Genomic DNA, 26,456 nt, shown 5'->3' with positions numbered 1-26,456 from the left:
GGCCCTCCAAGACCAGAGGGGCGCCCCGCCGTAGAGGCAGCGGGGGGGACCGGAGACGGGCCCGGAGAGAGGGAACCCCCCAACAAGGCGACACCCGCGCAGGCCCGACAACGGAGGGCCCCAGACCCAGGCATCCCATTCATTCATCCATTCACCTATCCGATACCTATACTAATAATAATATAATATACTATACATAATAATAATAATAATAATAATAATAATAATAATAATAATAATAATAATAATAATAATAATAATACTAATAATAATAATAATAATAATAACCATCTTTGTATAATATAATATTCATAAATTATTAAGTTTTGATGTCCTGCCAATGGAGGCTCAGATCCTCCATGGCAGGACCCTTCCATACCGCATTCTCACCGACACAGACATACAATCACGCACCGTTTCCCCCTCCCCGGGGGGGTCCAGCACCGCCAGAAGGCACCCCAGGCTGCACGGCGGGCCCCGCCAGGCCCGGGTAACCCGACCCACCCGTCCCATGCCGGTGAGGGAACGCGGGTGATGTGGGACCCCCTCCCGCCCCTGGTGTTGAGTGCGTGTGATTAATGCCATAAAAACAGGGAGGGGGGAGGGCCAAGTATCGATTGACACCGACCCCCCCCCCTCCCGAACTACGTGTCCTTGTCAAATGTATTTATTAAGTGTTGAATGTGCAGTGTCTATTTTGCTGTTAAAACCGTGAGGCGGGGAGTGCCGGGCCACGCGGGACGGTGCCCCCCACGACCCGGACCCCCCGCCCTTCGCCTATGTACGTATGAATCGTGTAGGGGGGGGGAAAGAGGGGGAGCGGAGGCCGAAGCCAGGAAGCAGGACCAGCAAAGCCGGCCCTGATAAGACACCCGCGTCCCCCCACCGGCCATCCAGTAGACGGGGGGCGGCCCTCCGGGCCGGGCCAGGGCCCCACCGTACCTCCACGGGCGCCCCCGGCGCCACCGGAGCCCCCAGACGGAGGGGGAAACGGCCCGACATCCTCCCATTCATACTGACAACATAAGACATAGATACTTGGGAATGGTGCCACCCCGCCGTCGCGCCCGCCCGTGCACCCCCCGGTCAGGGGAGGCCCGCTCCCCGGACCCGGCCCCACGCCCCCCCGAGGCCACCCCGGCGGACACCCCAAGGGTCACGGAGTCCCCACATCCGCAGGGGCACTTGGCCCCCGCCCAGCGACGGAGGACCAAGGCAGCAATGCCCCCCCAGCGCAGACAGCCACCCCCCACCCAGGCAGGGTCGGGCCCTCCAGGTGGGACCCCCACGTCCACGGCCCAGCCCCCCCCGGGAGGCCCGGAGACGCCCAAGCCACAGCCCCCCGCCCGAGCCCTCCCCAGCCACCCCCCACACCGCCATGAGGCAACCCCCCCCATAGGCCCCCAAGGCCCCCACCGGCTATATGAGGGAATTCTCATTCTGCTCCTCAGGTCATGTTTTTGGGATTGGTTAACTTCCTGTTTTATTCTGAAAATTGTTTCCTTGTCTGATTTTCCTTGCCCAGTCTCTGCTAATTGTTCGCACCTGTGTCTCGTTGGCAGCGTCTATATATTTTCTTGTCTTTCCCTTGCCGCATCTGTCTGTCTGTTTCCTGTGGTTTTCCTGGTTCTTGTGTTCTGGTTGGGGAAGTTTTCTGATTTTTGATTTAAAGACTTGGTTTGTAGTCCTGCTGCCTCAGTTCCCTGCTTTTCGGTCCTCTCCTCTACACTTTCATGGTGGATGAAGTGTTTAAATTGAATATATCCAAATTTATACAGATAATATTTTAGAGGGTTGATTCCCTGCATCTTTACATGTCGACACTGAGGTTGTTCCCATAGTGTCTTCATCCCCGATACATGGGAGGGTTGTGTCAGGATCGGGGCATCCAAAATAAAAACCTTCATCAAACTAACATGGAGCACTGTGGTGACCCCTACAGAAAAAAAAAAAAAATGAAAGAAGACGCTTTTTATGAGCGTAAAAAGTGAGACATGAATGTAGACAGAAACACTGGCACATAACATGGAAAGGATTGGAGCGCTGATGAAGAAAAACTGGGATTGTGGGGAATTAAGAGCTGTGGCAGCAGAAGTGGAAGAAGGAAAGTGGATGTGTTACTGTGAAGGAGCGTCTCTGCACCCCTGATATCAAACTGCTGCCGGTTACTTCCAATCTATGTCGTCTAACCTGAGTTAACTGCCAACTTCACATGTGACATCACCATTTCAGCTGTTGCCAAGCAACAAAGGCAACAACTCATCTCTCCCTCTCTGCTGCACTTTTTTGTTTGTTTTTGTTTTTTGTTTTTTTTTTGTTTGTTAGCTACTTTAACATTTTTACTTATTTATATTCAATTTATACTGCATCAATATCATTTTTCTTTGGGGATCAATAAAATAATACTCAATTCACTTCAAATTCTCATCCTCTATGACGGTTTAACACAAGCTTTTATTGTGAAACTCTTCTTTCCTTCAGTAATACCTTTGTTATATGTACTCATATTCAGTGCTTTTTCACTTTTATTGCCCTAATTTCCACATTTTATAGTGGATTAAGGTTTATTTAGTTGTTCCTCTGTCTCGTCTCCCTCCTTTCATCATCGTTTTATTATCGTCAGTGCAGCTCTTCGTTCACATAATTTTTTCCAACAAACATCCCACTTGCAGCCTTGTTCATCTTTCAATCATCAATATTTCTTTCAGATCATTTCTAATATCTGCCCAGCTGCTCCTATCAGACACAAAAATAAATGGAGAGGCTTTAATTAAAAGGCTCCAGTGGGTGAGTTTTTCTGCCTTCCACAATCTCGCTCCGTTAAATCCAGGATAAATAATCAGGGATAACTAACCCGGCTTTGACCCACCGATCCATCCACCTCACTCTCAGGACGCTTCACCCAGCAGCAGAGAGAGAGAAACCACATCAGTTCGATTATCTGAGAGCAACAGAGAAACAACTCTTATTTGGTCAAATGTAATTTTTAGTGGGAGATTTCTGAGGGATGACATGGAATCGTGGTCTAATAAGTCAAAGACACTGAGCTTTATGCTGGACATCAAAGGTAGAGTATTACGGTCTGATGAAAAACTGATCTGAACTGAAGCACTTCATGAGAAACTTTCCAGAAAGGTTTTCATTTGAACTGAGATTAATGTGGAGCAGGAAGGATCTTTAAACTTTAGATAAGCAAGATATTTCCCTGAATCTCTAATTTAAATTAGATATCATTCTCATGAGAGCAGGGGTTCCTGACGGTGGATGGAAACAGAGGGAATTAAATCTGAAGGAAAGAGAAGTGAGCACAATGAAGGAAATCCAATATTAGAAGAAGAGGTTTGAGGCTGTAACATCGACACTTAACGTATTTAAAAATTTAACAAATTAATATCTACACCGTGTTACATATGTAGGTCTAAAATACTGTGCTAATGAGTGGAGAAATCCTTGTAATACCCCTTTGTTCCACTGGAGGCGACGTCACTGCAGCATTTGGTCGATTTTCAAACACTCAAATTGAGGGCGTGTCCTTCTCACATGTCAATCATGTTAAAAGTAAAACCCAGAGCGAGCATTAAGACGGAGCTGGGAGGAGTGTGTGTCAACAGTCAGACGCTCACCTACAAGCCAAGTCTAACTGCTGATGGGTGCCTTAGCATGTCAAATATATGCGGTAGGAGGGTTCAGCCCCGTTCAGCCAATGAGAGCAAGGCTAATGCCGCCATGAGGAAGGAAATCCCTCAGAGCATAGTGGGAACTTTCAGTTTTTTTTTTTTTTTTTTTTTTTAAATGAGAAACTGTTTTTGTTTTGTTTTGGTATCATACATAGTGCGCCTTTAAGGAAACAGGTTGTGGAAATAACTGATGCAAAAGAAACCAAAAAATATAACACAAGAACGATAAAAAGGAGTACTCACATCAGAAGAAACGTGAAAGTCGTAAATAAATAATATAAGAACTGATTAACAGTTAAAGGTAGGGTAAGCAATTCTACACACTTTCTAACCCAGAACACGTTTTTGTCACATTGAATGAATATCTACACTAGGGGTGGGTATTGGGAACGACCTCACGATACGATACGCATCACGATACTTGAGCCACGATACGATACACATTGCGATATCCCGATTATGCGATATCCCGATTATTATATTCTACATAGTTCACCGAAAAATTTAAAAATGCATTACACATCTTAAAATCCAAGTTGTATATATGTACATCAGATGATAGTGATGGATCTTAAAATCCGAGTTGCACGTTCATCAGATTATAGTGACAATTCATGGTACAAACTGAGTCAAAACAATGTTTTATTATAACTATACAAGCTAAAGTTACAACATATTTGTATGTTTTTCATATTATTTACATCATATAAAATTAACATTAAATTTAGTATGAGGTTGCTTTAATTATGTGGCAAATGACAATAAACACAAGAAAGATGGTTCTAAAACCAAGGACAGGCACAGTGATCAGTCAGTATAGATATAAATCCATAAATAAATAAACCTCTGTCCATTATTTTTCATTTTTTAAGGACAGGCAATTGTGTTATATAAAAAATAAATTATAAAATGAAATAAAACGTGAAATAAAACCTGAGCTCAGCGCAGGGCCCTCCCAGGGTTAGTAGAGAGTGGCAATGCCCAGGACTTAGGTAGGAGCACTGGGTGATATAATGGGAAAAAAATCGGGGATAAAAAAAATAATAAATAAAAATAAAAAAAATAAAAAAATCGATATTCAAATTTTTAATATCGAATCGGCTGGAAAAGTATCGCGATATATTGCCATATCGATATTTTTGCCCACCCCTAATCTACACACAAACCTTCGACTGTAAACCAGAACCAAAGTGGCGGGCAGCCTATCCCCCAAAAAACCACGACAAACAAGTGTAGTCAGTGTTCGGTGATTTGTTTCCACCATCAGCAGACAGGATGTTATCCAGAAATGCTTTACTCTATCTTTTAAAAACCGTGTGTAAAGAAGATAAAAGGTAAAAAAAGAAAACACGAAGATGTCTAGATGTCACAATACATGTCTAAGTATTAAATAAATAATGAGGAAAGCGTGAAGGAAATTATACAGAAGCAGAAGAAGAAAGAGGTGAAAGTAAGCTTATATAAAAGGTGATAAAGGAAAAGAAAGAACTTGAGGAGAGATTAAATTCAAGGTGGGAAAAGGCTGCGCCGATGGAGGGAGGAGGGGAAACGACCCAGCGTTTGGCCTCAGGGGGGAAGCGGTGTCAACTGCCAGTTGTGGTCACGTCGCCATGGTCACATGTCCATGTCTCTGTCACCACGAGGCCCGATGTGACATCACAGGTATGTGCAGAGCTTTAAGTGTGTCTAAACTGTTGACGCCAACCGCTGGCCGGCGTGGACATAACATGATACGGCGAGTCGGAGTTTACACACTTTAAAACCTCTCGCAGTACAAATACCTGACGACTTCATCGGTCAAATGTAAACACCGCGCTTCTGGGTTAGATGGATGGGGAGTTATTCCCCTCGTGTCTCCATCCGGCGAGGGGTTCAAAGCCGCCGTGGAAACGAACGTTTTAGAGCTCATGCAGTAAACCCGCAGCTACAGCTCTATTATCTTTATGAGGAAATATTAGATTGTATGTGTGCGCGGAGTCGGAGCTGCGGCCAGCAGGCAGACGGCGCGCTCCGATGCAGGCCACACGCCAGTCAGGCCCGAGAGGCCGGGGCGGATTCTTGAATAGTCTAATAAACACCAGATGTTCCCTGGGTAATATATACACAGACCCTGCGCCGCGTCCATCTCCCCAGCAGGAAAAACACAGCCAGGCAGAGCCGGCCAGCATCTGAGGGATCACATCCACAGCAGCGGCAGGAGGAGGATTAGCCGGACCTGGATGCTGTGCTGCCTTCAGGAGGGTTTCGTGGCTAAGCGCAAAAATGCAAACGAAACCACTTTTAAAAAAAAGTGTCCCTGCAACCGCTCTTACATCTGCGCCACCGCCTGCAATCAAGAGATAAACAGCCAATTGAAAATTCTTTTTTTGAAAGAGCGCTTAGATTCCCGTCGGCCAATTGTGTTTCTCCTTGCTGCCTTATCTGTGACAGACTCCCAGAAACTGATAGCGCCTCGTCGGGCCTCTGGATTCCGTTCCCCCGCACACTTACCAGCGGTTTATCTGGACGCTGGAGCCTCTGTGAAATGGCAAACGGTGCCAGAGATATCACTCAACAAATCCCCCGCCTGCAGACCCGAGTCACCCAGTCCCCTTGTTGTTCCTGCAGATGAGGAACCATTAGAAAAAGAAAAGGGGGTGGAAACCCACAAAAAAGCACTGGCGTTTACTTTAAAGTCCCAGAAAGAGATAAAAGCTCAGTGAAGTGTCACGCTGCTTTCTCGTGAACACAGTTGTTGGCCTCCAGAGCTGAGGAGTGCGGGACGCCATCGGTCGCAGCGACGCTGAGGATTTACGAGAACGTGCAGCACACTGGGGTTTACGCGTTCTCGTCACAGTGACTTATGCGACACTAAAAGAACAAAGCCTCCGCCTTGTAAACGACAACCGGCCGCTGCGTGTTGTCATGTTTGGGCATTCCTCCACGCTGATGCGGCGCTGTGCTGTAAACAGGTGACCGCTGACAGGCTGCCCCCTCCGAGGGCCGGGAGCATTCCTGGGCGGTCAGCCGTCGGCTGCACACATCCACCTGCCTTCCCTCCCTGCATCCATCCACGTCGGCCCCCCCGTGGATTCATGCATCTCCGAAGACGTCCAGAGTTTGGATCAACTTGAAGCGCTCGCCGCTGCAAAAGGTTAACTGCTCACTTCTGTTTGTCTTCAGTCTGCAGTGGAAATCTTTTTGCTCGGCGACAGAGTTACTGCGAGGAGACACAAACTAAACTCTTCAGAGTGAGGCTTTAACAGCCATACGACGTGGCTGAGAGTCAAGCTAATACACATGTAAACATTTGATTGGACTGGAACCGGCTTACATGCCCCACAGTTCCTGTCCCGGGCCCAGAACCAGAAACAACAGAGGAAGCTGATACAGAGACGAGGAAGAAAAAACTGAAGTGTACAGGATGTACAAAATGACCACAAACTCAGAGCCCCAAACTAACAAGCAGAAAACAGACATGTCGACACCTATCAAACTTTCCTTCGAGCGCATGAACGCGGGGACGAGGAAAAGCCCGACTGAACAGCTCAGCTTTGACCGTAGCTGGACCGAACTATGCATGTGAACCTCCACCAACCTGAAGGTCTGTTTCCTGGACCTGAGGGTCTCCTCTGGTGCTGGTGTTTGCTTTTGTCTGTTTTTTTGACCTTTTGTTGTTGGCAACGCTGCGTACAAACTGGAGACTCGAAGCGGCTCTGAAGCCAAGAGCAGCAACGGCCCCCCTGCGGTCTGAAACCCATTCGGATCAGGCTTACGCCACTTCTGTGTCTTACGGCTAACCGTGCCAGCCATGATGGATGGTCGCTGGAGCGAGCCAACCACAAGTTGCAGCGCAGCGCTAAGCTCCATGAGTTCGCCAGACCGCTGCAAACCCGCTTGGACAGCTGTAACTTTGCTTTCGCGCAGCGACTAATAATCTCCGCTGGTGGCGGAGGGGCAAATCTCCAGATCGGAGATTAAGTTAAGTTGCGTAAAATGCAAAAAATTGCAGTTCATTGAATGACTACGGTAAGCTAACTCCAAAATTGAGTCCACTGAACCACCGCCACAGTCTTGTACCAAAGGCCCCCTGAGATGCTATAGCCTTCCAAGGAGCAGACCGAGCAACGGCTAGCAGCGCTCATGTTGCGTTGGCTGGTTGGCATTAGCTAAGCCAACCAACCAACAGCTGATGGGCAGCCCATTTGCCTATTTTTGGGATTAAACCAGGTTGGACGGCATCGGTTTCTTCCAAGATGATGCTGTTCAAAACGAAAACCAATGCTGTGACATCACAAGGGGTTGCGCAGGTCTTTTCACACAGTCTGTGCCGCTAGCCTTACTGATGGGTTGCCAGGGGAACCCAGAAAATGAAGGAATCGCTCTCTTACCCCAAACTGTTTTTGTTTTGGACCCAAGTTGGATCAACCAAATGAAACCACAACTCTAAACAAACGCATAACAATAAGTATCTGGTTTCAAGTACAGACAGTGACGTCAACAGCAGGTAACCAGAAAGCTTCAGTACAATCAATCAAAGGGGACAAATTATGACTGAAAAAATGAATCAATGTTGTTCTCAAAGACTCCTAACACAATTCCTGTTGGCCTGTCAGTTGAACGATCATCTGAAGCTGCGCTGACTTGTATTTTTAAACTAAAAATAGATCAAGTGTTGAAGATAATGGTCCAGTTCACTCAATCTCTGCAGAAACTGTTGGTGTCTTTTCAGCGTCTTTCGTAATATTTAGCACCAGCGGCTTTATTGTTCTGGTCCAGCCTCAATGTTATCATCCACCTCAAGTTGTTTACTGTTCCTGTGCCTGCCATTTACACAAGAAATGTTTGCAAGAAGATCAAAACAAAGCTAACAGGAGAGTGAAACACGGCTTTAACGTGGTCTAGTTTGCAGCACAATGACGTACTTCCTTGGAAAAAGTTGCTACAACCACAACTTTCAGATTAATTGTCATTATTCTTAATATCTTGCTGTGTTTTGGGGCAATGTACAGAAAAACCCTCTTACTTACGCATAGCAAACATAGCTACAGGAAAACTATAAAAAAACAGGGTTATCTCTTGTCCTAATCAGGTAAATTGATTATAATGATCTTCACATAATGATCTATGTCATCAGAAGGTGGTGGTTCAGCTTCAGTTTGGGGCCGGACCTCCTCGTTTGTTAGGTGGACATTCGGTTTTCAGTCGTGGATATCGGTTTTCTTCCACAAACAGTTCAACCGCAAAGGACTTTTCTCAGAGTAATGATAAAAAAATACAATTTCCGCCAGGCCAGAAACAGACAGCGCTCTCATTCAAAGGTGGTCATGAACGCCGCCCGCGGTAATACTTCAGCTAACTGATAGAATGCTTGGCTACAGTTGCTGCAGTTATCATGTAAACAGTTGCAGGAAACATTCAGCAACTTTAAATAAAAAATAAATAAAAAACACTTGACGCTTGTTGAATGAAGAGTGAAAATACGCAGTAATGCTGAGTACTAACATGTAGCATTGCGCGGTGCGAGTCCGACAGAACGAGCGGCGCTGCGGCGCGCTTGATTCACGCGTACGCGCTGGAAGCGTCCCGAGTTTGTTTGTTTGAGTGGATGGGCGTCAAGCGTTGCTGCAATGAATTGTGGGTTCTGTCCATCACTGTGGCAGGTTAATTTTAAGCTTTTGACACGTCACTGTGAACGTCGACCAATCACCTTGTGGCTACACAGTTAGCGCCAGCCAGCGAAAATGTACAATGACAGCAGGACAGTTTCCAAGTACGCAGCTTGTTTGAGCAGGAACACATTTGGTTGATTTTTTGTGGTTTGATGAAGGCATGTCAGAAGTACTGCCCGTCAAGCGTTAACAACGGTCAGCTCACGTAGAAAGTGTTTTTCTTCATGAGCCGACCGTTGTTACCTTACTTGTATGACTGCTGTTATGCACACAAAGTCCTTTACTTACGAACATTAGAGTCGCTTAATCACACACACGTCAAAATTAGCACTTAAATTTAACTAATGTAGTCTGCATGTCTGTCAGCTGGTGGTTTCAGAGGATGAAGATGCCGACAAGAAAAGGAAAACGTGTGATGACACCGCGAGCATGAACAGTGTTGTTGACACCAGGTGTTACATCAGTCCAGTATCTTCACATGCTAATTAAAAACCACCAAAAACAACTTTATGTGTCCAAATGTAGTTGTCTGGGTTGAAGACTGTTATCGACATGCACCGTCGCACGTATGAACAGTCTCTTAGAGTTTCTACGTAGGGGACTCACTGTAGGAAACAGGAGTGATATATTTATACACCAATAATACTGCAACCTCGAGCTAACGCTCCGACTACGTGTTGCTAACGACAACCGGATCTCAACAAAGGAGACAAAGTTGTGAGCATATATAGAGAGAGGATGTGATCAATGGCGAATGCTGAAGGCGTTTCTATTGGCTCAAATGGGAAAAAGGTTCTCACACACATCAGAAAAAAAAAAGATAAAAATATAACTACAATTTGTGTAAAAAAAAAAACAAAAAAAAACATAGTTGGTCAAAATATCAAAGCAATAAAGTAAAAAAACAAAAACCTTTTCAGTCAGGTCTTTACAGTGAGGGGCAGAGTCAGCCACTCCCCTCCAGGAGTTGTGCCTCCTTTTGAAATCAGCGCTCCAGCTTTGTGCCGCACACTTCATGTTGGGAAATGCAGCGTGATGCGAAGGCAAGGGGAGATAAAAGTGGGGGAACTAAACTACGAACCGAACTGTCAACTCTGCTCTGAGCTGGGTCTGTGATGTCACAGGACACTGAAGTCCTGAACCGCTCACGTGACCACATTCATGCCTCCCCGTACAAAATGAGAGGAGCTGAGTTACCTCAGAGTTTGTGTTCGAGCTGTTAGGCATTCTGACACTCAAATATATGTACTTTAGATATTTAAACATGTCGACTTTAAGTGTTTTAATTTCATCTTGGTAGAAGCTTAACTTTCAACTTCTACGTCTTATAAGAAATCTGGCAAAAGGGGAATATTTTGCTTACATTTCTTGCAGTTGATTCTCCTGTCTGCCTCACTCACTGCAGACAAAAGACATGCAAGTGGAAGTGTGTGTGTGTGTGTTTGTGTTAGTGTGTATGTCTGTTAGTGTGTGTGTGTTTGTGAGGCTCAGTGTTGGAGGGCGTTACTCACGAGGCATGATGCCTTGCTCTGCCAGCTGCTCTCGTGTCCTCCTCTGCTGAAGCCTCAACTGTAGCACTGGAGTTCGGGGTGGGGGTGGGGGGGGCAGGTTGACAGTTGGAGCAAAGAAAAAGGGGAAAAAAGACATGAGGAGACAGTTGAGAGACGGAGGAAAGGAGGACACCGAGAGTCCTGCTCACTTTAATTTAACGAACTTCAACTTGACCTGCAGGCTGAAGCTGCTCGTGCAGATCCGTGCACGTGAGCTCCATCAGTATGCATGCATGTATGAGCACATATGCATACATAGGACACACACACACACACACACACACACACACACACACACACACACACACACACACACACACACACACGACAAGGCTGCACACTCACAAATATTTCTGTGAGCAGGATGTAGGGAATGATAAACACAGCTCCTGGCGTTTAAACAGATCTGCTCGGCAGTGTGTGGTCCACAGCGTGTGCACGGCTCCCTGTGTGTGTGTGTGTGTGTGTGTGTGTGTGTGTGTGTGTGTGTGTGTGTGTGTGTGTGTGTGTGTGTGTGTGTGTGTGTAGAAGTGGCCTAGGTGGGAGCTCGAGGTCGTAAACACGGAGCCTCCTCCGTGTCTGTCCGTCTGCCTGCGTCTCAGCGTCCTTTACTTTTCTTTTCCCTCTTTGTCTACGTGTGCGTTTTTATTCGGCCGTTATCTGAAGGTCTCGCGGTCGGATCCTGGATCTGACACACAAGTATGACGTGTTCCTCCTCCTCAGCCTCCGCTCGTCTCCCCTCGTTGTTAATCACCACGCTCAGGTGGTTTCTGTGCTCTGTCAGTTCGTCCTCTCCAAGACTTTCGTCAGACCTTCCGGCTTGGATGTCTTTTTTCTGAGAGATGCGGAGACGGGAGAGCACCTCCGTTACGCAACTGCAGGCCCGTCCCTTCATCTGGCATCTGCTTTAGTTTACAGGGAGGGGGTCGTGACCCCGCCGCTCGCGTCACGTCAGCATGTAGCTGATACATTGCATTACAAAGAAAAAGTTGTGTACCTGGCAGGATTAACAGCCACTAAAAAATGCTTGCTCTTCGATGGAAACCACCACACGATCTACCAACATGTCACTGGTTTAATCTGTTTATGGACATTCTACATATGGAACTTTCAGTGGCAAGAATTCACGGTGCGGGACCCAGGACATTAAAAATATGGACACATGCCATTGAAAAACTGAAAGAACTGAATATTGACTGAACATTTATCAAAAATTATTATTATTTATTTTTTGGCTTTCTTGTCTTGCTTGTTTTGTCCTGTTGTTGTGTTATTGTTGTCTTGTTGGATCGCTACAGGGTGGGTGGGGGGACGGGTGACCTAAAGGCTTCTGCTATTCAATTGCGTTCATAACTGTTCGATTAATTGTATGCATCAAAATAATAAAAATCAGTTGATCACAAAAAAAAGCGTGTAGCTGGTACGACCTCTGCCACACGCTGCAAGAGCAGACGCCGGCCTGCAGCAGAGCCTGATGGGAGTTTGATGGGCCTCCTCTGACCGAGCCAATAACACAAAAAAAATCCAATCAGTTAACAGCTTTTCATGCAGATATGATTCTTATTTCTTAAGCCAGGTAAAAAAAATAAAAAATAATGACTCTGTTTTGTTTCCTGACAGGTTATCAATAACTGGGCCTGAAAAAGCAGCCGCTGACACAGAATCTGCTCCGTTTCACCCCCCCAAAGTAAGCCTCTCTGACGGCAAAGCGTCGCCTGTCCTGATTGCAGAGAGAGCGGGCTGCACAGAGCCGGCCGGGCCGAGCCAGCTGAAACACGCTCGACCTCCCTCCCCGTGTTGACTTAGAAACTGGACACGTTTGTTTCGGCTCGAGGCGTCTCGACAACAAAGGACGTCCAAGTCCGCGGCCACATTTACAAGTTTTCAGGCTTCCCGTGTAAATAAATCACCGCTTGGCCCGCTGCGGGCCGGCGAAGTGGAGATAATTACACGAGCCGGTGGAGTGATAGTCTGATTTATGGCCACACAAAAAGGAACCGCGCTTTCACGATTCAGCTCCAACAACTTTATCTGCTCGTGTTTGTCACCTGAATTCCCTCCGAAACTCTCCGCGACGCAGGCAGGAAAGTGTTTGCCGGAGATTTACGAGCGGGACAGCCCAACCTCTAATAAACAGGTATCCCTAAATGAAGAATTGGGTTTATTTTAGTCTAATGCAGCTGCTTGCAGCGAGAATCCATCTCGCTTATTTAATAGCTCTGTCGGTCTGTCAGAGCTGAGAGGCGAAGAGGCGAAACCCCACCGTCGTTCCTGGAGCAGATCCGTCGCCAGCTCCTCCGTCAACGGGGGGGCGGCGGAGGGGTTCCAGGGTCTGTCTCATGATATAAACGACGAGGAAAACTGCATCGCCTGATGTTGAGTCGCTCTGGGTTCAGACTCCGAAGCCTCAACATTAGTCTGACAGGTGCATCTCAAGCACCACCCATTCCACATTTCTCCTCAGCGTGTTTATATTTCTCACATGCACATAACAGAAGCGTCATCTTGTAGCACTGCGGCAAGGTTTCCGGTTCAAATCCCAGTTTGCATGTTCTCCCCTCGTGTCTGCACTCGGATTTCCTCCAAAAACATCCACGTTAGGCTAATCGGTGACTCGTGGGGTCGACCCTAACGTCTGAGACTGACCAGTGACCTCTCCAGGTTCCCCCCCGCCACCCCCGGCCTTTTGGCATCGGCTCCAGCAGACCCCTGGGACCGTGAGTAGGAAGAAGCGGATCAGGACGTAGTACTATAAAAGACCAAAGTAATAGGCTCATTTTGCCGCCGAGCTCTTCTCAGAAGCCTCGTTAGTTTAAAAAACAGCATTAAAACATTGGTAAACACTCAGAAAACACTCAGAAAAACACTCAAATGTCCACGGGGAACTCTTAGAGAAGATTCTGATCTTTTTGTTTTAGCCTCAGTGGGCCAGTTTCAGTTCCCATGGCTTTAATAATGTACCTCAGGCACGCTGCGAGGAAAAAAAACGGAGCAACAAGGGCTCGTTTTCAGGGGGCGCTGAATGTTGCTGGAGCCGCCGCGGCTGAAATAAAACTGTAAATCCTTCGCGGCGAGGTCAGACTCCCGCCTGTCATCAGCAGTTATCACGCAGTGATTTACGGAGGGGTTTACCTCTCTTACGCATAGTAGTTCACTCATGCGCCCATAAATTGTCCACGTATGTAACGTAAAGACAGCATCTCTGCATCTGTGTGTTTGATCCAGGTGGGAGCAGCGCAGAACCAGAGAGCCTTTCAAACGCAGAAAATTCCCCGCTAATGTCCCCCCCCCCCGCCATCCGAGGGTCATTTCCCAGCCCGCTGATGGGCTCTAAGCAGCTCAGAGGAAAAGCACCATTTAGCCCGCCTTCTCTGGAACGCAATTACGGCGACCTGGGAGCGGAAAGCAGAAGCCGCTGCAGCCGGCGGTTTGCACATCCAGGGCAGCGGCCGGCGTCTGCTTCTGGCCGGGGGGGGTCACCGCGAGTCCGGGGAGGCCAAACAGCTGCTGCCATTGACTCCATCAGTTATATTTTCCTCAGGGAGGTGGCAGTGTTGGTCAGACTACACGCGGGGCAGGACGTGTGAGCATATATAAATACATATGACGGAGACTGATGTCAAGGGGAGGTTTAATCCCCATCTCTGACATGTCCAGGTACACACACACACACACACACACACACACACACACACACAGATACACACAAACGTGGAGCATCAGCTCCCAAAGTGGCCAAATTTAGATAACCTCTGACCCCCCCCTGCCTCTCCAGAGTCTAATCTCTTTTATCAGAGCTACAGAGAGTGAGGAAGTCTGTCCAGCTTGCTTCAGCTGCAGCAGCGGGACGGCAGCGTTAACCTGCCCCAAGACGTCAGTCTCACAGAAAACCTTAATAAGATGGCAGGAAAACATCAAAGAGGAGCCATAAACCTGCCGCCGAGCGACAGCAAAGCTTTTCTGACTCACGCCGGCCTCCTCCCGGTGTCCCTCCTGCCGTCACATGCCAGCAGCGTATTGCACACACCTGTCACTCGGCTGCTGCTGCGTGTTTTGGAGACGAGACAGAGAGTTCAGAGACAGAGCCGGGAGCCAGCTGACGTGGGACTTACCTGATCTAAATTTGCTTCGTATCAGAATGGAGTGCTCGGAGCCCAGAAGAGTCATAGTTCTTGCGGTACAGTTCCAGCGTTCATAAGTGGCAAAAACAAGTCAGACGCACTCGGGAAGCGGCGCGCACTCTGACCCCGCCGGCCACCTCTGCAGCCAAGACTCAGGAGACACAGAGCTGACCCCGGCTGCCTCATCAACAGACCAGGAGGAAAACTGCTTTAAAAAAGAAGAAGAGGAAGAAGAAGAAGCGGCCGTCAAGTTGTCAGCTTCTCAGCCTCTCAGCCGGCGTTCGCTGCTCCTCACGGCTCTCTCTCCCGCGGTGCTAGATGAGCGGTTGTGGGCCGATGAGGCTTTGGTCCCATCCAGCTGAGAGCTCTGAGCCAGGCCAGGGACAACACTGGGAGATATGCCCTGCTCGGGGAGGGGCCAGCCGGCCAGGGTTTCCTGCAAGCCCCGCCTGCCGCAGCCCGGAGGCAGGACAGGGCTTGGCTGATGACTTCTTCCTCCCTTGCCACTAGTGTAAATATATCTGCCTATCAGCCCAGCTGACTGTCATTAGAGAGGAGAGAGAGTCGCGGCGGACGGGGAGGGAGAGATCAAGATAGAGAGCGGAGCAGGAGCAGCCGTTGCAGCCAGGAGGGGGAAAGTGGGAAGAGCGGGAGTTTCACTTCTTCTCTTCTGTGTCGTGGGGGATAAATCTAACTTATCTCCAAAAACCAAACACGTAGATGCATCTCGACGGTTTATTTGTTGTTTTAAACAACACTGATTGCAGGAAAGTTGGGATATGTGTAAAACATGAATGAAAACAAAAGCTGTACTTTATTCACAATAGAACGCGGAAAACATTGAAAAAAAGAGAGATTTTACCATCTCATAAAAAGTACTGGCTCACTTTGAATTTTGACGTCAGGAATCGGGCCGTAGTGAAGTTTACATCCCTGCAGCGTATCTTTCTTCCTTAAACAGTTAACGCGCGTCCGGAAAGTCAAGAGGGGGTCCCAGCACAGAGCCTTGAGGAACCCCAGAGACCATGTTGTCCCTGTCTTTTGGGTTTCAAGATGCTCAACAGTCCTGGATCTTCCTCTTTTTTGTATTTTTTATATCATGATGCACCAAATGTTTATAGTCGGTGAACAATCTGGGCTGCAGGCAGGTCAGTTCAGCAACTGACTTTTGTCTTGCTGAAAAAAAGTCTCTCGCCTTCAGCACTGATGTCACCTTTCCAGATGTGCCAGCTGCAACCTCCCATAGGCACTAATGCTCCAGCCATTAGATATGCATGCTGATGAAAGCCGCTACGATCCCTCATCTCTTCAGCCTCAGGGATGTGCTGTTAGGAAGACTCTTCTCTGTCCACCACTGATGGCTGGACTGTTGTGACTCTTCATAACTTCACTGCAACGCCGGCAGCGGGTGCAGATGCTGCTGCTCGCTCGCTGACCAGCACGAAAAAGAGAGCCCACATCACTTCTCCTTCCTTTCTTCTCGGCACTGGCTTCTTCCGGTCTCCTTTTAGGATTGATTTCAAAATCTTATGGCTTGTTTTTAAGGTCCTACTGTAAGTGGTGTTGCTCCTCCGTACCTTGCAGGGCTTCGAGGAGAGCTCTGAGGTCAGCTGATCAGTTGCTTTTAGATGTCCCGAGATGCTAAAGACAGAAGGAGAGCGTGTCTTTGCAAGAGCTGCACAAGTTTGGAAACCCACCTCTTTTCACTGGCTTTAACAGTTTAAGTTGACGTTCATGTTCCATTTATTGTGTTTTTATCTTAAGGGATGCACTTGGTCATAGTTTTATATAATCTTGTATGTTATCTTGTATCTTGTGCGCTTTGGTTGTTTCAAATGTGCTTTATAAATAAACTTGACTTTATTTACATTTTACACAGCTTTGTTGGAACTGGGAACTTGTTATTTATTTTGATTATCCTTCATCTGTTTTAGGGTCAAAATAATGGGAAGAGCCATCGTGCAAAAGTTTGGGCGTTTAGATTTGAGATCTCTCCGTTAAGTCAGTGAAGGAACTCAAAACTCCAATTTGATGTTTAAAGATTTTGCAGCATTTTATTATCAGTTTAACAGATCTGAATAATTATTTGAATAAAAATGGTGTGTGTGTTGGAAGTTATTTATACAGCATGAAGGGTTTTTGAAGGTTTCAAATATTTTGGTTTGTTTATGACAAAACTGACGACAAGTGAAGGCCTTCAAAATCGCCGTTCCGTCTTTAACTTATGTCATCTTGTCTTTTGACACCTTTCATCGATACACGCCATAAGACGACAACGGCTGATCAGCCGCGTTCCCATCCTCCAGTTTCCACATGCCAGCTGGAAGTCCGCTGGAGCCGAACTAAGCTATGCGCCCGGTCTCCTCTGAGGGCGGCGTTCGCCAACTACAAGTCCGCTACGGCGCAGAGCCTCCCAGACTTCTGTCAACGTGGGACGTCAGATGGAGCCGCTAAGGATTAACCGTTGTTTATTCTTAGGTTTGATTTGAATGATTTACAGAGTTTGAGACAACGCTGGATAATGAAAACATCACAAAACGTCTAAAAATCTGGTGGGGGAGAACAAGCTGGGACATCGGCGGCCTCTGTTTTTGTTACGGAGCAGGTGTCAAACTCTGGGATGTCAGTTGTTCCAGAGGACTGGTGTCTGAGTAAACCCAGATTACGAGGTCCGCTGAACACAGCAGAGGATGGGGGTTGGAGGTTTGGGGGAGGGGGGGGGGGTCAGTGAAATACACTACCTGTCTCTGGACCAGACAGGCTTCCTGTCCTGACACTGTACAAAGGCCAATTCAAGAAAATCTGATCTTGTTTTAGGATAAACTCCCAGCCCCCCTCAACGAAAACAGATTTTTAAAACCTTCCATGAATGAAGTTCTCACAAACTCTTGACTTAAACATATCTGAAGCTGAGCTGCAACACCAAACATTCTCATAGTAATAAATGTGTAAAAGTAAGAGTCGTTAGGAGTTAGCTTGTTTGGTTTTATTTGCCATTTGTTTGGCAATGCAGTCTCTCTGAAATCCTCCATAAAAAGCAACATATTTATATTTACATCGGCTCTGCTGAGTGTTTTTAACGTCTTTTTTAACCCTCACCTGCATACTTACAGCAGTGCTGCAGCTACTTTTGCATGTGTGCACAAAGAAAATAAACTCCTTGTCCAGGTCCTGAGTTTACAGCTCCCTTCACTCCGCACAAAAACTTGGAGAAAAAAAATGGCCTTATTCTCAGTGAGTGATGCACATCTTGTGTTATATTTTAGTGCATGAACCTCACAGTGATCAAATGACCTGCCATTTGGGCTTTCCAAAATAAGAGCAGCATTTTTTGAATGTTTTCTTTGCAGGCATTTATCAAGAATGCTGCCTATTTAATTGCTTGCATTTTATTGTAATTTCATATTTTGCTCAGGTTTGAATGCTTTACTAAAGAGTTAAGGTGTCAGGAGTTCAGGTGGAAACATATGATGTTCACTATTAGATTTGCACAAGTTAAGTTGAAAGCTGGTTATGAGTTCCCCACTTAGATTCCTATGAAAGCAGCTGAAGCTGCAGTACAGTCTTCGGTTCTCATCTTGCTCGATTTGTCTGCAGCTTTAAACCAGGACAACCCCTTATCTGTAACTTTTAAAAATTCTCAGTGTGGTTAAAACTGTACCTCAGAGTTTTCCCTCAAGATATCGTGGCCAGGACACACATCTACACAACTAGGGGTTCCTCAAGGTGCCACGCTGGGGCACCTTCTGTTTGCAATGTACACAATGTACGGGCCTTACCATCAGATTCAGATTCAGAATACTTTATTAGTCCCAAAAGGGCAATTCATTTCTACAGTTCAGCTCACATTGCTTCCTGTATTCTCCAGATGATACAGAACCCTATGAGACTTGTCACATGACTCAGTTTAAGCATGAATCTCTATATTTGTCTCTCACATATTGTTGTCGCCTCAGTCAATCAGACTGCTGGATGGAATAACAAAATAAAATCAACAAAGGTTTTAAAAAAATACGGGTTACATCATCAATGACTGGATTTTCCTTGACTAACCACACTACACTTGTCTATTGATCATGTGTCTTTGTACGTCATAAGAAAATGATCATACCTGACAGAACATTCCAACGAACTTTAATGGTTATACTGTAAGGTGACGTAATGTAACAAATCATTCTAAAAAGAAACAGAAATGGTTGCTAATAAAGGCTTGGTGGCCTAAACAGTTGAAGTAAATAAAGGCTTCAGAGGAAATATGGGATGCTCCAACTTGATCACCACATTCCTCTCAGGAATATTGTGTGTTAGTGCAATCCCTCTGCACGAGGTAATCTCCACAGTGTTTTCCTTTGTGGATTTCCTGATGGTAGAACGAGCTATCAGATATTATCAAAAGGGCGGTGTCTCTCTATTGAGTCTTCAGGAATCTCTTTAAGACTCATCGCTGCCTCTCCTCCCACCTGTAACAAACCAACGGAGTTAACCTGAACTCACTTTGAACCTTCAGACAGTATAACCTGTTCCACTCGTCCTCTGTCAGATTTAAATAGAGTCGCCACTTAAACTATTCAGACCTAAGACGTAGAGACATTTAAAAGTGTTACGTCTCAGTCACAAAAGAAACAACAAATATCAAATTAAAGGCATTTTCTAACAGTTACCCTTGTTTTATGTGCCTTTAAACCTGTGCAAACCTGAAGGGTGAGAGGATGTGTGGTTATCATCAAGAACGAACATTTATAAGCTGTTTATATTTTCCAAAACTTGGTAGGCTACCGATTTTGGGAGTTTGCATGTTCTCCCCGTTATTGCATGGGTTCCCTCCGGTCACTCCGGGTACTCCGGCTTCTGCCCACAGTCCAAAAACGTGCATGTTATGTTAATTGATTAATTGCCAGTAGGTGTGAATGTGAGCGTGCTTGTTGTCTGGCTGTATATGTGGCCCTGTGACGGTGATGGTGACCTGTCCAGGGTGTAACCCCTGGCCCTGCCACTCGCCTGTAGTGAGCTGGGATAGACTCCAGCAGACCCCCGTGACCCTGCAAAGGATAAAAACGGGTATAGAAAAAAGATGGATGGATGGACGGATAGATGGATGGATGGAGAGTATCGTTTTCTCAGAGCATTATTGAAAAAAAAACCTCACAGATGTGCAGGCCAACGCCGCCCCGAAGAAGGCGACAGGGCTGTATTTGACTTTATGGTTTAATAATGGATAATTTAGGTTGTTTTTCACACTGGAGCTTGAATATAAATCCACGTGCATTGGGTAAATGAATGAATTGTCTTTGTAATTGTTTTCGTTGATGATTTTTAAATAGTTTTAAGTTTATATAGTCCTCTCTGCGGATTTTTAGGCCCGTCTCAACAACATTTTGACGTTGATGTATCGCTGCACCACTTTCCCACCCTGCCCCTTTTTCAGTTTGCTAAATACACAGACTATGAAGGAGTTTTATGAGATTACGACAAGCCTTTTCTCCACTTTGAGCAAAATCTGTGTCCACAGTGGAAATCAGTCACTGAGAGCTGTGTCTGGCAACAGTTCAGTGCTTCTGCCTCGCCGCCATCCATTTTAATCTCCTCACACCATAAACACTTCTTGGCTTTTGTTGCCGACGAACCTCGACAGACACCGACGAGATGCGTCCACCAAAGCACGTAATATATTAACGTAATGAATGATGCGCCTCGCGTGTTTGCTGTTAGTCTGTGTGCTGACGCGTGCTGGGGCGAGCTCCCAAAAAACCCGCAAAATACTCAAGTCAAATATTTACACAGAAGCTTCTTGGGCTGCAAATTCATCCTTGACATTTGCAAGTGCATTTGTCTTGTGTGCGCCGTGAATGCACACACGGTCCGGCGTCTTAATTAGCAGGTGAAAATGCTTAAAGGGGAGGTCTGTCAGAGGGTTTGACAGTGTACACACAGCGTCTCGGAGATTCCTGAGGAGGTCACCCAGTCCTGGCTTAATCCTCCCCTTTAATTGGGCCCAGTGTCAACAGACGTGACAAGTCTCATCTGAACTGTCTGGAGCCACACATGTGTGTGTACAGTCTGTGTGTGTGTGTGTGTGAGATAAAGCCACATAGGCTACAGAGCTGGAGACCATGCTCATAAACCAACTGGACAGATCTGAGTGAACATTTTGGACATTATACACAGCAAGCATGTAGATGGACGAGCAGCGATGGTCAGGAGCCTTTTCACTGGATCTAGATGCCGATTTCAAAACAACGCTTCTTTACTGTCATAACTTCTCTGTCTTAAAAACCCACATTCCACAACACAACAGTACGTGTTTATTGGCCAACAGCGCAGACGTTTCGATCAAAAAATGTTAGTGTTTTGTGTGATTTCTTGTGTTTTAGAAAGAGCAGATGTGGCTGAGTAAAATGGTCAAACTGCCTAAAATATCATAAAAATGATCTTCAGAGTCGGGTTGGGAATAACAGTTGCTATATACACTTGATATGTTTTTTCTTCCTTCATTACGCTATCGTGGCTGCTTGTCCCAGTAAATAATAGACCAGCTCTATGTGAAAAGTCTGGTTGCTGACAGGAACGGTCACGTCCTCGAAATGTTTCGAATTTCTCTGCAGAAATGCCACTGGTTGAACCCGGCTGGCCGTCAGTCATTCGCCGGACGGAGTCTCAGGGGTTGTATGAATGGAGCACGTGCTGGATATGGCGCAAACTGTATTTTAGAGCAAACCGCAGCGGTTATATTGAAGGAAATAAGAGAAAAACTTGAAACTGTTATTTTCTTTTTAAAAGGTCAACTATCATTTTTCTCCATGCTTTCTGCCTGAGCCCATCCCTGGAGGATGATGACAAACCTTTAAAGCTGCATAACCTACCCAGGAGTAGCTGGTTTACTTGCTTCACACTGATCCAGTGAAAATGTGTCGTTTCATGCAACAATCTGATCATCACTTAATTTCCAGCCCTGCTCTAACCTCAAAAAGCACAACTCTGCCTCCTTGCAATTGACACAGCACAGCAGGGTGGAAAAAGGTGCTACCGAGGCAGAATAAACTCTATCCCTGTGTGTGAACAACTCAAAGACATTTGCCAGCGTGTCGCTAAGACACAGCCAGCAGATATCTAGTATGTCAAGTATCTGGAGCCATCAGCCAACTCCGCTATCAAGCTACAGCCAAAGAGAGAGCAGGGCATGAGTGATATCGCCTGAAGGATGGGAAATCTCACAAAGTAAAGCAGAGGCAGTGTAAAGATTCAACGAGATGCAAAATGCCACATTACAATAGAAGCAGACGCGCACTTTTTCATTACAAAATAATTTTTCTCACCTTCAGCTCTGGTGAAAAACATCCCATTGACTAATTGATGGGATTTTCCATCTGAAGTGGCTGAAATAGCCCCGTCACTCACTGTGTCTAACATTTGTCGTTTATTGAGTGTTGAATGTTTGTTATGCTTATTGTAGGGCTGTCGAAGTTAACGAGTTAATAACACATTTAGACAAATTCTGTTTCAGACCACTGTTTTCTTCAGAGCAGGTTTCAGGAAATACGACCATCGACTCAAACTGTAGTTTGAAGAAAGAAGAAGGGATGCAGCTGTAATAGATATATAAAACAGTGCGCGAAGCATTGGTCATGTGACCTATGGTTTTCTGAGGAGTGGTTTTGAAGCCTCTTTTTTTCAAAAGACAAAAAATAAAAAAATATATCCATCCATCCATCCACTCCACCCTTTTCTGGTGGAGAACCATGGTCTCGGATTTGGACATGCTGATTCTCATCCCAGCTACTTCGCACTCGGCTTAAAACCGCCCCAGCACATGCTGAAGGTCCTGGCCTGATGAAGCCAACAGGACAAAATCATCTGCAAAAAGCAGAATGAAATGAAATCCTGTGGTTCCCAAACTGGACCACCTCCGGCCCCTAGCTACGCCTAGAAATCCTGCTCCAATCCAAGCTCATACAGAGACCCAACAACACTGAAAAAATAAATAAATAAATAAAATTCAGATGATGTTTTGGTACTGAAATCAGAAATTACTGTTGGCTGAGGCTCGGTTAGTACAAACTACTGGTTATGAAGTTATGGTGCCGAGCCAACTGTCAATCAAAAGGCTACGCCTCTTGTTAAAAAAACATTTATGTCTATGTAAATTCTCGAGATGTGATTTGAAAATATCAATCCCCTCAGAGTCGCCAAAGATGTGCAATTAAACAATACAAATCATCGTGTTCTCCATATTGGTTTAGCATTTTTTTTTCTTTTGGATACTGCTCTCCACACAACCCTCTCATTTATCTGGGCTCGGGATCAACGTTGCGACTCACGCGTTGTTCGGAACATGGGGGCGATGTGGGACGGGCATGCGACAGGGCGGGCATTGATCGAGTCTTACTTGACCATAATACGAACAGCACCAGCACATTGGGGTTAAGTTCAGAGTTATGCACATCACGCAGTTTATTAAAACAGGATGCAAAGTTCTTTGTTGTGCTTTTTAAAAAGCATAATGGGAAACCAAAACCCAATGCACTTTAGTTCAATACTTTATGAAACCCCAAAAGGGGAATTTTCAGATTTGGGGAACCAATGCCACAAACTTTTAGATGTGAAAACATCTCATTGATTTGTGATCTTTGAATACGGGAATACAGCGAGTAAGCGTGTAAAAGGTCCTCTTGACAGTTTAATGTGACGTACAGAAGAGTGATCTGAGGTGCCACGGCATCCTTAAGGTACTGGAACCCAAAGACGGACCAGAGAGCTGCATGGGAGAGACTATATTTTGAAGATGGAGGGTGGGAATCAGGCGAACTTTGTAGACGGCTGCGTGAGATAACGGGTCACTAGAGCGCCGGTGAAGAGTTTGTTTGACAACAAGAGAGGAGGTTGTCAGGTCAGGAGTGCACAGGATCTGGGTGGGTGAGCTGGTGTGTTGGTGTGCACGGACGTGCGTATGCTTGTTAGGGGACAGTTAGGGGCCTCCGTGGCCCCGGCTGCAGCAGCTGTGTCGTATCAGTCTAAGTGCTGCCGCGCTGCTTTGTCTCAGATATCTGCTCGTGTCCAACCGCCGTCTGCGTGGCTCTCAGGTAAACACGGACCTGGAAGCAACCGGTCAGTCGCTCTGATACAAGTTACATGTTGTACAGTGAGTTTCCTTGATGCTCCAGCATCAGAGTTACTCCACGGGGAAAAAAAGAAAGAAATTAGAAAGAAAATGGGTTGACATGCGGTCAGATGATGGCGCTCGGATTAACAGCGGGACCCGGCATGTTATCGGCGCCCAATCAGCCTTATCAGAGAGCTGAAGGGTTTCTCACGACACGAGCTGGCCGGCTAAAAACAAAACGACGTCAGAGAAAAGTGGAGATTGTGAAAGGCAAACAGAGTGAGTGAAGTATAGAGAATAAAAGAGGAGAAGACATGGAGAAAGAAAGATATTTGTTAGAGGAGGAGAGGAGGTTAAGGGTGGGTGGGAAAGACGGAGTGAGACATGGACGGAGCCAGACGTGGAGTCGAGCTCAGCGTTTCTGAATTGTGGTTTATAATGAAGAAGTTCCAGTGGGTGCGAGCCCAACCCAAACCAGAAGTGACAGAAAGACGAGGCCGGGCCAGCAGCCCCTCCGCCCCCCATCTCCCCCTCCATCACTCCTCTGCGCCTCATGCTCCGTCTTTATCTGCTCTGAGGCTCGGTCACCTTCACTCTGCATTCCCTCCTCAGATCGCCACGGAGACCGAGCCGCGGACGTCTGCCGCCAGGTTTGGAAATGTCAACATGCTCGAGAGACGCGGCTGCAGTCCGAAAGGAATCCCAGAAAACACAACATCGTGTACAAACCCAAAACACCGAGGGGAGATACTGTTTTGTGTTTTTGTGGTTGTTTAGATTTTGGCAATTGACTTTGCCTCCGCTGTAGTCTGCAGGCGCTGGCGGGTGGCCACGCCAGCGAGGCCGGGGAGGAGGGGTCCACGTCTGCGAGGCTGGAGCTCAGAGACGGGCCTCCATCGCCACAGCTTAACTCTAACTCCTGCCTTTTACCGAAGGCTATGCCCCGGCTTTGTGTGGTATTCCTGAAACGTCACTATCAGAAATTTAATAACTCAAAGTCTGCTTTGTTGTTGTTAATGTGTGTCCGTGACTAACGGGCCAGATGAAAGGCACATCACCAGGAACCCGGGCCAAGCAAACATCTTTCATCGTGCTTGACTGAGTTATGAAGAGAAACTGGTTAAAAATTACAAAGCTGAAGTGCAGCAATTATGAACTGAAATGGTTCCAGAGCAAATCTAGCTGACGGGGGACGAGATGATCAGAGGTCTCTCCAAACACAGCAGAAGAGCTGCACAACTTTCGAAATAGGAAGTTAACGTCCTATAATGTAATCTCAGACCCTGCACCCAGTCCACACGCAAAATTCAGCGTCTGACAAACATAACCAGGGAAAACAATGAACGTACGTATATTTGATGTTTCTCTGTGATTCCTGGTCTCCTGCAAGAGCCGCTGTGTCGCAGCATCTCCATTGTCATGTGCACTGCTTGCAGGGTCTGTTGTGTTCGCTGCATCACAGCAGCTGTTTTTTTTTTTTTTTTAAGAGTCTGTTTCGTGAAACTGCAATTTTAAAAGCTTTACCTCGCTGTGAGTGGCATGAGTAGCACTAGTACAGCTTTGTTAAATCAGCTGTTACAGTCAGAAGTTCAACATTTCTTAGAAATTGCTGCGTTATCATTCAATCATACCATATTCTTGTCGCACGTTTACCTTCTCTTAGTCCTCAGACTTCTGCTTTGAGGAAACATGAACTGCAGTTCAGCCTAAAAGGTCCAACTTCTCACCAGTCTGAGCTGAGAAGTGAAGATATGCAGCTTTTGTTGAAAGCCCTTGGATGGACGGGTTACCTGTCCAGGATGTTCCCATCCTCTCGCTGAGTAACCGTTGAGCCTCCAGCAGACCCCCACCACCCCGAGCAAGAAGAAGCAGGTGGACGTAGAATAAAGTGGGTTCTCGTAATGGTACTGTATATCATGCTTTTGCATCACAATGACCATTGGAAACTATAATACGATTAATTCTGTTTATACTTCACCCTTTTACGCAGCTCTCATGTGATTCTTGACAACCTTATGAAGCCACAATTGTTCGTCCTTCATAATTAACCCGGCCAAACCTCGGATGGATGGATGGATAGATTATTTTAAAGGACTCTCTGACTGAATTTGAGAAAGCACAGTGAGTCACCATGATGCCCCTATCATGACAATCTCACCCATATGTTTATATATTCTACAAACTTTAATTTTTTTCCCCCTCCCTATTAAAGTCTAGATTTGTTTTTCTTTAAAAAAAAACCCCCAAATTATTAAGTTGGTCTGGAAAGACGCTGAAACTCTTTTCTTTGCACTTGTGTCTGATAAACATTCAAATAAATGAGCAAATTCCTCATTTAAGTGGAAATCGGTTTGGAAAAA

The 26,456-nt window shown here is 46.2% G+C and overlaps 1 protein-coding gene across 1 annotated transcript in view; it reads right to left on the bottom strand.

Annotated features, from left to right (window-relative positions):
* myocd (myocardin) overlaps window positions 1-26,456 on the bottom strand; it is a 210,439-nt gene that overhangs the window by 23,641 nt on the left and 160,342 nt on the right. Inside the window, exon 3 of the mRNA XM_061707915.1 lies at window positions 10,840-10,905. Within this exon, the coding sequence (XP_061563899.1) occupies window positions 10,840-10,905 (66 nt within the window). The remainder of the gene's footprint in view (window positions 1-10,839; window positions 10,906-26,456) is intronic.

This window comes from Cololabis saira, chromosome 19, assembly GCF_033807715.1.
Source record: "Cololabis saira isolate AMF1-May2022 chromosome 19, fColSai1.1, whole genome shotgun sequence".
NCBI classification, from domain to species: Eukaryota; Metazoa; Chordata; class Actinopteri; order Beloniformes; family Belonidae; genus Cololabis; species Cololabis saira.
Note: the sequence above shows the minus strand (reverse complement) of the source record. Positions and strands in the feature narration are given on the sequence as shown.